Consider the following 12969-nt stretch of genomic DNA (forward strand, 5'->3'; position numbering starts at 1 on the left):
GTTGGTTGAATCTGCTGATGTGGAACCCACAGATATGGAGGGCCCACTGGAGCAACTGTGATTCTAGGCTTATATTTATCACATACGTTATAATATAGCTGAATTGGTAAGAAGCATTATTTCTATGATGGGCATGTTTTAAATTTAAACTAAATTTTTTTATTAACTTGTCAATTTTCTTTTTTAGAACCAATTTATGTTACTTACTAATGAAAAGAAATGTTATTTAATTTTTTTAAATATAAAAAGCATGCTCACTGTTAACAAGTCAAACAATAGAGAGATGTTTGGAAAAAAAAATCTTTACTAGTATCTTGCCTGTCTAATCTCATTGCCCTGAGGTGACCAGTGTTAAGTTTGATAGGTATCCTTCCACATCTTACTCCATGTTTATTTGTATAGGTATTCAGATTAGAGTTTATTTTTGTCCACATTAAACATTCTAGTAAACGCTTTGCAACTTGCTCTTTTCACAGAACATCCTTCCGTCCTTCCATATCAAGAATGAGAGTTATTGCATGCTTTTAACAGCTATACAGTATTCCACATTATTGATGTACCATGAATTAATAAACTATTTCCCTATTAAAGTCATTCAAGTTGTTTGCAACTTTATGCTATTCCAAAGAATCCAGATCTCCATGTACTTATAAGTTTGAACATTCTGGCACTTCTAATCTGTAAAATAGATTCCTCTAAATGAGATTGCTTAATTAAAGGTTGTGTGGTTTTGTTTTTTTTTTGAGGAAGATTAGCCCTGAGCTAACTGCTGCCAATCCTCCTCTTTTTGCTGAGAAAGACTGGTTCTGACCTAACATCCATGCCCATCTTCCTCTATTTTATACGTGGGACATCTACCACAGCATGGCTTTTGCCAAGTGGTGTCATGTCTGCATCCAGGATCTGAACCTGCGAACCCCAGGCTGCCGAGAAGTGGAACGTGCGAACTTAACTGCTGCGCCACCAGGCCGGCCCCTGTGTGTGTTTTTATTTTAATAAAGATATTATTTTACCTTCTCCAGCATTAAATGTAACAGCCTTGTTAATTACTGCCTGTTTTGATGGGTGAAAAATGGTGCTTTCTTTTAATTTTCATTTTTCCATCCACCTGTCCATCTGGCCAACAGCTAGCACATATTTACTGAAAGCTTTTAGTGTGCTGCTACTTTTGTAATCTCTGTGAAATATTCGTGAACAAAAACAAAGACCCTGCCCTCTTGGAGTTCATATTTTAGTAAGTTTAGAATATTTAAATTCATTAATAGGAATTAGCATATCCTCTTCTGTGAATTACATATTGTTATTATTTTCCCCCTTTTTTGGGGGGAGCTGTTTTGTCTTCTCATCAATTGGTTACAGTTTTTAAAATATTAGGCCTTTTATTCTTTTGTTAAAAGTTACAAATATTTCCTCGGTCTCTCTTTTGCCTATGGCATTTTTACATCAAAATTTAAAATTTTTGTTATGGTAGGTAAATAAAGTATCTGTCCTTTTCTTTTTGACTTCCAAATTTCCTGTCTTAAATAAGAAGGACTGTGGTCCACTCCCAAGCTTATACAAATATTCTAATTTATTCTAAAACGTTAGTTATTTTACATTAGTTTGTTCTATATATCTGGAATTCATTTTTATATAAGGTGACAGTATATCCATTTTAATTTATTTTCTTATGCATGACCAATTAATGTCCATGCAGTTAAATAAAACATTCCTTACTTCATTGAATTCAGATACTACTGTATATGTTGGTTAGTTTCTTTCCTTTTTTCCTGATGTATTTATCTATACCTACTCTAGTTTTATAGTGATTGGTTTCCCAAACTTTTTATTATGAAAAATTTTGAATGTATATCAAAGTTGACATACAGTGAACTCTTATCACCTAGATATGTAATAACTAGCATTTTGCCATATTTGATTTCATTCTCTCTGTATAGATAGATATATTCCCACATATATATTTTTTTTTCATCTCAACAGTTGGAAAGTAAATTGTAGACATCATGACATTTCAGCCGTAAATATTTAATATGCATCTCCTAAGGCTTAAATACATGCTCCATTATAAACATAATGCCATTATCATATGCAAGAAAATTCCATAATATATTATGTATAAAGCAATCCCCTTACCAATTTTTATACCCATGACATTGACTTTTTTGAGGAGTCTAGGGCGGTTGTCTTTTAGATTGTCCCATGTTCTGGATTTGTCTGATTTCTTGGTGATGTCATTTAACTTGTTCCTCTAGCTCTTTTATAAGAAGTGATTCTGTGGGGCCAGGAAGAAAAATTTATTCTGTTTCTTAGTTCAAGAATGCCCTCTTCTGTTGGTATGGTGAAATGCAGCTTCTTTACTAAATGATACTTGGGGGGTTTTCTACTTCTGATTCTATGATACCATCTTGTTTCAGTAGAGCCCTTCTCTTCGTGTTTTTTTCTTTATCCACCAAGCGTTGAAGGGATGCCTCCCTCTTCTACACATTAAGTGTACATCTAAGTGCTACTTACCTCTAACTTTAGTTGATGTCTATGTTCCATCACTACCAGGATCCTCCTCTTGCTTATAATTTCCTCTGATACTTCTCTCCAGTGAGAACTCTGTAGTTATCGTTGCTGGTCTTGTATGTTTATATTGCCCCATTTACTTGTAAATTGAAGCTTGAAGCATTATTTGTCTCTTGTTGTACTACAAGTATGTGCTGTGAGTAATTTTATTTGCTCTTCTTTTTGGTCTCGGTGGTTTTTGAAGCATTTAGTTGAACATTTGATTTGAATTTGGATGACTACCATTTTCCCATGGGAATCAGAATGTCTACTGTAAGTTTTAATATTTGGTAAGGAAATACCTTTTTTTTTAACCTAGATAATCCATTATCTCAGCATTTTGTTGAATTTTAGGACATTGTTATCGAATAGTTTTACTTTCTCCATTGATCTGAATCACTTCTTTGTCATATATCACAGTTTATATATTTGTGGATCTGTTTTTGAACTTATATCTTGTTCATTCTAATAGTTGGTCTATCTCTGCACTAAAACCTGATTGTCATAATTATCATAGTTTTGTAAGTCTTGATATCTGGTAGGGCAAGTACTCCCTCCCTTTACTTCTACAGGAATATCTCGGCCCATTCTTCTTCCAAATAAATTTTAGAATCACCTTGACAAGGAACCCTGTTGGAGGCTTGATTATTACTTAATTAATTTGGGAAGACTGGACATCTTTATGATACTGAGTTTTCCTGTCCATGAACATGTATAGTTTCCCATTTTAGTATTTTTTAATGTCTCATTAAAATTTATGATTTTTCCCCCAGAAGTTTTTCACGTTTTTTTGTTTTGTTTTTATGTGTTTGGTTTGGTGTTTCCTAGATACTTTAAAATATTTGTTACTATTGAACGTAGTATTTTTCTTTTGAAATTATAAAACTTTATTGAAAGAAATTTTAAAAGGTGTAAGTAAATGGACATAACTATATCCCTGGATAGGAAGACAATATTACAAAGATGTCACTTCTCCCCAAATTCATCTATAGATTCAACACATTTTCTTTTTTTTTTGATTGAGGTAAAATTGACATTCAACGTTATATCAGTTTCAGTTGTACAATGTAATGATTTGATATTTGTATATATTGTTAAATGATCATTATAAGTCTAATTAACATCTGTCGCCATACATAAGTTACAGTATTTTTTTTTTCTCATGATGAGAACTTTTAAGATCTACTAGGGGCCAGCCCAGTGGCTTAGTGCTTAGGTTCATACACACTGCTTCGGTGGCCCAGGCTTCAGAGGTTTGGATCCCAGGTGCAGACCTATACACAGCTCATCAAGCCACATTGTGGAGGCATCCCATGTACAAAATAGAGGAAGATTGGCATGGATGTTAGCTCAGCGACAATCTTCCTCGAGCAAAAAGAGGAAGATTGACAACAGATTTTAGCTCATGGCCAATCTTCTTCACCAAAAAGAAAATATCTATCTCTATATATATAAGATCTAACTCTCTTAGCAACTTTCAAATATGCAATACAGTATTATTAACTATAGTCACCATGCTGTATCTTACATCCCCATGACTGACTTATTTTATAACTAGAAGTTTATACCTTTTGACTCCCTTGAGTCATTTCACCCACTCCCCATCCTCTGCCTCAGGCAACCACGAATCTGTTCTCTGTATCTATGAGCATGGTTTTATTTTTAGGTTCCACATATAGATCGTACAGTATCTGTCTATCTCTGTTGGACTTATTTCGCTTAGCATAATGCCCTTAAGGCCCATCAACGTAGTATTTTTTTTTAAGTTAAAATTACTAATTTTGTTGCTGATGCATAGAAATGAAATTGATTTTTGTATTTTGATTTTATAGCTAGTCACCTTGCTAAAGTTTAATTTTTAATGATTTTACTATATATTATTTTGGATTTTCTGTCTACACCAGGGTTTGGCAAACTACAGCCAGCAGGCCAAATCTGGCCTTGATATCTGGTTTTAGAAATAAAGGTTTATTGGAATACAGCCACACCCATTCATTTGTGAAGAGTTGAGTAGTTGCAGGAGAGACCGTATGGCCCATGAAGCCTAAAATCTTTGTTATCTGGCCCTTTACAGAAAACGTTTGGCAACCCCTGATTTAGATAATGATGTCTTTAAATAATGGCAGTTTTTTCTTCATTTTCAGTGCACTTACTTTTTTTCCACTTGTATTCTTAAAAGTTAGTTTTGCTAGGTACATAATTTTAGATGGACAATATTTTCTTCTTTAAAAACTTGAGTTATTAATATACCCTCTTTGGTTCCCACTGTTGCTTTTGAGAAGTCTATTTTTCCTTTCTAGGTGATATCTTCTTTCTCTGATGATTGTCTCTGTCATCAGTGTTATGCAGTTACACCTCAGAGATCTAGGTGTGGATATTTTTTTATTTATCCTTGAGTTAGGTTGTGCATCTGAGTCTATAGATTCCTGGTTTTCATGAATCTAGAAAGTTTACAACCATTATCTCTTTTAAATATTGCCTTTCTTCTGTTCTCTCTATTCTGTCTTTCAGGTACTCCCGTTAGATATATGTTAGACCTTCTCGTCCTGTCCTCTATATCTCTTTATATCTTTCCGTTTCCCTATTTCTCTTTGCCCCATTCTGGGTAGTTTACTCAAGTGTATCTTCCATTTCTCTAATTATTTCTTCTACTGTTTAACCTTTCAGGCAAGAGTTTTTTTATTTCAACAGTTATGTTATTCAATTCAAGTTATTGCATTTTCCCCCCAAATTTCTCTCTTCATTCCTAATGCCTTTTGTTGATTGGTGTCTTTGTAATTCTACCCACATTATTTCTTTAAATGTTATATTCACATCTGTTCTGAAATCTTTAACTAGACAATTCTAATATCTGCAGTTCTAAAATCTATTATTTGTTCCTTGTGACTTCCAGTTCATGATGGTTTGCCTTCTTATGTATTTGAACTTTGATTCTGAGATCATTGCTGTAACTTAATTGGGGGGTGTTCTTCAGGTACAAATTGAGGATTCTAGAAGCTTTTCTCAGAGAAGATTTCTTCCTTCTCATTACTGGAGAATCACCAATCAGGGACCCCATTAGCCTCTCCCAGATCTTGTCTCAACTCTAGAAGTTTAGCTTACTCTTCCCCACCTGTTGGTTGGGGACTCCACTTTCGGATGGGAAGAGCTGAAAGTCACCTTGTAAAAGGAGCATTCAAGAGTGAGAGGAATTGCTACAGCTATCCTTGCAAACGTTCTAATGTAGTTTGCTCTCTGACCACAATAATTCATATGCCTCCCACATACAAAATGCACTCATGGACATTTCCCACAAGTCTCATTCTAAGTATAGCATCAAGCTCAAAGTGCATGATCTTGTGATTTACATCAGGTCCAGATGCATGTAAGGGTTCTTTGGTGTGGCTCCTCTCCAGCTAGAGGCCTGTGAACTAAAAAGACATCTGTCTTGTACTCCACAGACTCAATATATGATGGTGGTACCAGGACAAGCTAACCATAGTAGACATTCCATAATAGACATTTAGAAAGGAGAGAAATGGGAAATTCATGGTAGTCACTGGTTTATAGCAATTTTGAAATCCAATAGGAGGTTCCGTTACTTCAGGGGTCATGAATATTCCTTGATGAGGGTTGCATTCTCTCCTTGGGTGTGATTCTCTGAACCAGTGTTTTCCTCTGTTTTTGGTTCTGCCCTTGGCTCTGGGCTCTGGGCTCTGGACTCTGCCCTCTGCCCTCTGCCCCCTGCCCCCTAAAATCTTTCCTTCTTTTGCATGAAAATGTCCTGTGTTTTCAACTGAGTATCTTTTTCAGTCTTAGAATTTCTCTTAGAAAGTTGGGAATCCGGAAGGCTATTTTAAACTATCTCTGTCTCTTCATAACACTCTTCAAAAGCACTGGTCGTGCTTTCGTTAGTATAACTGTCTTTAAAAATTATGGATTTTGTATGAATTTCACTGGACTTCGTGCCGTATTTACCTCCATGTTGTTTCTCCATCATTTATCTTTCTCTTTAGTGCTAGTCTCTTCATTGTAGAATGAGAAGAACCTGCCTCATTCCACTTCTGAAACTTTGTTGTCCTTGCTCCTGTGTCGGAAACATACTACTTTACCCTTTGCCTCATTCACCTTTGTATCCAGCACTTCACCTTGTTAATAGTTAGGGACTAAGTAGAATGAAGTTTTCTCCTTACACTTAAACCTCTTAAAGTAATATTTTGGAATTTCTGAGATGTGCCTATTCTAGCCATTCTAGCCTACTAGAAACATGGTGTACCCTGAATAACAGTACTCTTTAATCCACCTCTCCCTCTCGCGCCCCTCCCCACCCACCCAGTCCAAGTGATTACCATCTTAAAGTGAGTTGTAGAGCAGGGATCAGCAAACTGTAGTCTGCAGGCCAAATCTAGCCAACTCTTTTTGTTTCGCCCATGAGCTAGGAATGTTTTTTACGTTTTTAAATGATTAAAAATATTCAAAAGAGTAATAGTGTGTGACATGTGAAAACTATATGAAATTCAAATTCAGTGTCCATAAATAGAGCTTTATTGGAATATCGCCTGCTCATTCATTTACATATTGTTGGGGGCTGTTTTCACACTACAATGGCAGAATTGAGTAATTGCAACAGAAACCACATGGCCCACAAAGTCTAAAATATTTACTATCTGGCCCTTTACAGAGAAAATTTACTGACCTTGGTTTTAGAGTGATCAGACAGCTGGGCAAAGCTCTTACTTTCTTCTGGTATGATTCTTGACCCAGGTATATTTGAAAGAGCTTTAGTCAAGTTGAAAGCCAGCATCGCTCTTCCCTTCAGCCCAGCCTCTACTTGTGCCCCTGCTCTCAAACTTTATCTAAAAATGTCTCCTCTTGGTGTGTATACTCCTTCTCCTTTTCTTGCAGTAATATTTGACATTAGAGCCCGTTACTCTTTGATTCTCCTCATATGGTATCCATTCTTCTTGCTGGTGCTAAAAGTTTTTTATAGCATTTTTTAGGTGAACTTTCAAGCTGTATCAGAAAATGGAATGATGATTGTGAGATGAAACAGTTCATTCAACAGATTATTCCCCTATGCAGGAATGCTTTTTCTACTTTGTTGGGCAATCACAACCAAGGTGAGGGAAACATTAGGCAAACTAGGATCATAAAAAGGTTTACTTGTGATTCATACAAGAGATAAGCAAGGCTAGGATGGGGAGCTCAGCATGTCCTCTGTCTACTATTCATGTATCCAGTACACTTCCACTAGCAGCACCTCTGTATGTACAAAGTGATTCTCAAAGGTAAGAGTGAGGTAGATTGGAGTCAACTATTCAAACCAAGCGACTTCTTGCCAGATTTGGTAATGCCCATGTCCAGGTTTAAAGACCTAATTGTCACATCTTAAATAGCCATAAAGCTGCATTTAGTGATATTTGTAGCCTTTCAGCTCTGCAGCTTCTGTGGGATTTTTAAAAGCCATTTAATTTCTACTCTCTCTTCCCTCCCTACTAGCTTATTTGGCCCTACTCATAAGACAGAACTCACTGGATATTAAAGGCATTGTGATTAGAGTGAATTGTGACTTCCAAAGTTAGACTTTCCTATGCGTGTCCTTAGTCAATGACACTTTTTTTTGGCCTTATTTGGGATTTATTCAGATGTTCTGCATTTCCTTGAAGGTTTTTGATGTATTTGTGGCTGGTGGGTTAATGTATGGGAGTTAACATTATCTTCTACATGTGATACCTTTTGTAAACTGCATATACACTGTAGTAACGCTTCATCTTCGCTTTTCCTTTCCTCTGTAAAACTTTGTGTCTTCCACACTTCAGCACACTAAGGTTGTTAACTGGCTCTGTTCTTGTACATGTGTATGGGTTTTCTCCACCAGTTGAGATGTATACTTTCTAAGAGTAAATTTTTTTGTTCTCAAACTTGCCTAATGGTTGCTCTTGTTATTGTAACAAAGTAATTTGCAAGAAGTGGTATGTAAATAAACAGAATGTTAATGAATGTGGAAAGAAAGTTGTTTTTATGAAAACCATGTTGAATATTTAGAAACTACTTGATAAGGACAAGTCCCTAAATAAGTTTCTCTTCAGTGGCCTGGACAAGACATTTGTGAATGATTGGAAAGAAATTGTAGGAATCCAGGCTTCTGCACTCTTATCAGGGGACCCATAGTCAAAAACAATAAGCCCCATATAGAGATTTGTAAATGAATGTAGTATAGATGTTAAGATAATATGGTAGGTATCTTATTTTTTGTTTCTTTGCTTTAACTGATTATTTTCAGTAAATCCGTTACTAGGATTGATCATGATCATGGGGGTGGGGTTGAGAGTTTTATTGTTTCATTGGATTTTTGTAATATCTAGGGAATAACTTTGTAATTTATTTACTTTTGTAATTGAATTTCCTGTAGCAAGCATGCATTCATTCCTCTTAGTTTATTAAATTATCATTTCTTTTAATTTGCAGTTTTATATTGCCTTGCAACTTTATGTTATGCTGTTCCATGGTCCATCTCTTATTGCTGTTAAAATTCACATACAGAGATCTTTAAAGGTTTTTACCTTTTTTAAAATGAGGATCTTCTTACATACCTTTGGAACCCGAATGTTTTTTTATCAGGATGATGTTAATTTTTTAAGTCCAGTTTTGAAGTATTAATTGGGGAGATATTTTTAATTTTAATTGGAGAGATTTTTAAGTTAATTGTCCCTTGGGATGTGTATCTTGTGTAGTTGAAATCCATTTCATGTGTTGAATTCTTACCATGAAAAAGTAAATATATAGAGTTAAAAACTAAGTACCACCTGTATCAGCCAGGGTTCAGTCAGGAAATAGAAGCCACAACAGTTATTTTTACAGAGAGAATTTAATATAAAGAATTATTAAATGGGTATTGATGAAGTAAGATAGTAAAAAGAGAACACTAAAGTATCATGGACATAGCAGTTACAGGATGCAGCTCCTACCTCTAGACCTGGAGGAACAAAATGGGGAGGTTAAAATTATTAAAACCTAGAGGATTGGAGGGGGGCCCCTGCAGAGTTGTGACTCAGACCTCTGCAGAGAGGTACTAGCTGGTCGGGTGTTTCTGATGGGTGGAATGAGCTCGTTCAGTGAGTGTTAGAAAAAATTGCAAACTAGAACCAGGTGCTGCTGCTGAAATGAGCATCCTGCCAGAGTTGCTAGGGTTTTACTGACAAGAACAGGAAGTGATCAGGAAGCAGGTCCCTTTTTCTTCAGCTGCCAGTCTCTCTCCAGCTCCCCCATTGACAGTTTAATGAGAAACCATTAGAATTAGCAGAAAAATGGTTTGCTTAATCCTAGGCCCAGCATCACAGAATATAAAAGAGTGAATTTGGAGCAGAAAGACAATAGCTTAAGTACCGGCTCTTAAACAACTACTGCCTTTAAGTTTACTTTTTTATTGTCTGTGTGCAACAAAGGAAGATTTGTTTGCATATTTAAATTTCATTTTAAGACACTCATTTCTTTCACATTTGCTTTCCTGACCACTGCAGCACACATGGATCTTCTGCATTTTTCATTTGCCATCATTTATTGACATTTAGTGTCATTTAAAATTGCTGTTCAGCTTTGTAAACATTTATCCTTTCACCTGTATTTCTTGTGTCCTTGTTATTGCATTGAATGAGGGATGGGAAGGTATTGTTCTTATAGTTTGGATTTTGCTACCAATCAAACCAGGTACCTTATAGAGTTAATCAACTGCTGCTGAGTACTTTGGCTTTTCTGAAAGTTGGAGATTTTTTTTTAATGCTTTCTTATAAAATGGAATATCTCTCAAAATTATACCTTTATGATATCCAAAGAGTTATATTTTCATGTTGTCCTTGATGTTAAAATGCTGAAAAATAAACTTTTCTTTTTAATTAGCAGGTGCTTCTAAGGAAGGAGGTGCTGGAGCAGTTGATGAAGATGATTTTATAAAAGCTTTTACAGATGTCCCTTCTATTCAGGTAAGGATACCACTAAAGTGGCACTCCCCATAACTGTTGCCCATGTTAGTGTTCATATAATTATTTTTGTCACTCTTTAAAAATTCTTTTTTCCTTAAAAGATGACATAAATAATATACTTGACTTATTATTACTAAGCTATTGTTGGTACAGTTAGATTTTCAAGTGATTTTTGAGTGAGACTGACATAAAATTGAATCCATATCATTAAATCATATTACATTGCAATATCCGACTACGTCCACTTTTGTTTTTTTTAAGGTGCTTGCGAAACAACATCCTTCCATTTTTCCCTCCTACCTCTTTGTCTGCTTCATCTCTGTTTCCTTTGTAGGCAAATCCTTCTTTTACCTGGCTATTGAATATTGGGATTTCTTAAGGGTTAGTACTGGGCGTTGTCTTCTCACTTTCCACTTTTTTACTAAGTCACTTCCTTCAAACACGTGGCATCAGTTCCCACCTTTGCGTAGATAACGCACAGCTTTTTATCACCAAATCAGACCTCTCTTGAGAGCCAAAATAATTTCTCCGCTGATTCTTTACTTGACATCTCCTTTTAGATGTCTCAGAGACATCTCAAACTTAACTTATCTGAAATTGGACTCATAATCTTCCTCTTTACCTACCTACTCTTCCAGTGTTTTATATGTGGAAACCATTACTTAATCAGTTATAAAAGTTAGAAACTTAGGAATCATTCTGCTGTAACAGATTTCTAACTTAGTCATATTCAAGCTACTTTTGCTTGTTATACTCCCTAAAATAATGTTTAAAAACTATATACCCCCTCAGTAAAGTAGATTTTTGAGTTATCCCTTTTTTCCATGTTGTGTGTAGGGAAGCCTTGCATAGTATTTCAGAGCAATACATCATAATAAGATTAGGGATGGGAGAGGGGCCTGCTTTTCTTCTGAAATATGGCAGAAGGACTATTGTGAAGGGGAGGTGGGAGGTGTAGGGGAGGAAGATAATTCCTTTACCCACTCTAGGTCCTTCTGGCTGGCTTAAGAATTAAATTGACGTGAGACAGAATAACAGGAGAAAGTCAAACAAAGCTTTATAATATGTATACATGGGAGAAACCCAGGAAAACTGAGAAATTCAGCCAGAATTCTGGGCCAAAGCCTCCACCTTAAATATTTTCGGCTAAAGACGAAAGGGACTGTTGGGGGTAGTGGTTTAGGGCTTCAAAGGGGAGGAAGGCAATTCACATGGAAATGGGGAAAAGCAAATGTTTGGTGAATAAGAATGGGCTTAGCAAGGACCCTCACAGTCTACCAATACCCAGGGTTATCTATAGTGATGGCCGGTCCTGGGGACAGGCCTTTTATCTTAAATTCTTTTAGGCAGTCAGGGGGAAGGTCAAAGTTTCTTTGAGTATTTTGTTCTTAAAAATAATCAAGGCAGGGGCTGGCACCATGGCCAAGTGGTTAGGTTCGTGTGCTCTGCTTCAGTGGCCCAGGGTTTTACCAGTTCGGATCCTGGGCGTGGACATGGCACCACACGCTCAGGTGCCAGTCTTTAAAAAAAAAAAAATCACGGCAAAGAGACATATTTTGTGGTGGCCAATTCTGATCCCCCACAGAGGCAAGAAAGAACTAACTCAGAAGCCTCCAGGAATCGTTCTCTAACAGAATGTTATCTGGTCCCCCTCCTACCTCTTCAGCCTTGTCTCATACCCTTTTGTACCCTTGCTATTTGTTTTTTTTAAGTAAAAGGGAGATTTAATGACTGTTGAAAGTGAAGGATGTAGGTAGGGCTGTCTTGATGAAGGTATCTGATACAACTCAGATGGTGTTACCAGGACTTTATTTCTCATCATCTCTCATTTCTAAATTCCTCTACATTGTCTTCCCACATGATCAGCAACATGGCTGCAACTGTTCAAGCCTCACACCTTCACGACCCTCTGCCTCTTTTCTGGTTGATCCTGTAAAACTTGTGAAATTCACTCTGATTGAACTGATTTAGGTCACATGCCTACCTCTGAACCTTCTCTTGATATAGAGAAACACTGTGCACTGATTGATTTAGGGCTGGTTCAGTGGCTCTTACCCTGGTCCTCTTTTCACTCTGTACTCCTGTATTCTGGCCTTCTTTCAGTTTCTTTCTGTCACGGAGCCGTTGCACGTGCTGTTTACTCCAGGGAAGGCTAATCTCTCTCCACTTTGCTTAATGATGTCTGACTTATCCTTTAGCTCACAGTTCAAGCTTGACTTCCCTAACTAGTTCAAACCCCCTATTATATATAGACTTTCAAGGCACTGTGTAATTCTCCTTGGTGGTACTTTCTCTTTGAAATTTCATATTTTATATCATTTAATTAATTTTTTTCTCCCCCTGCCTAGATTATAAGATCCATAAGCCAAAGACTATGCCTATTTTTGCTCACCATAGCATCTTTAGTGCCTAGCTTAATACCTCCCTGTTATGTAAATATTTTTTAAGTGAAGGAAAGGCTAAC

General features: G+C 36.4%; 1 protein-coding gene across 50 annotated transcripts in view; it reads left to right on the forward strand.

The window, feature by feature from the left end:
* CLASP2 (cytoplasmic linker associated protein 2) overlaps window positions 1-12969 on the forward strand; it is a 163715-nt gene that overhangs the window by 55729 nt on the left and 95017 nt on the right. For 27 of the 50 annotated variants that reach the window (XM_070575822.1, XM_070575818.1, XM_070575826.1 and 24 more), the window contains one exon: window positions 10426-10505. In XM_070575822.1, the coding sequence (XP_070431923.1) occupies window positions 10426-10505 (80 nt within the window). Of the gene's footprint in view, window positions 1-10422; window positions 10506-12969 lie in introns of all 50 variants that reach the window. The other 23 variants (XM_070575816.1, XM_070575821.1, XM_070575825.1 and 20 more) reach the window with 1 other exon arrangement.

This window comes from Equus przewalskii, chromosome 15 (genome assembly GCF_037783145.1).
Source record: "Equus przewalskii isolate Varuska chromosome 15, EquPr2, whole genome shotgun sequence".
NCBI classification, from domain to species: Eukaryota; Metazoa; Chordata; class Mammalia; order Perissodactyla; family Equidae; genus Equus; species Equus przewalskii.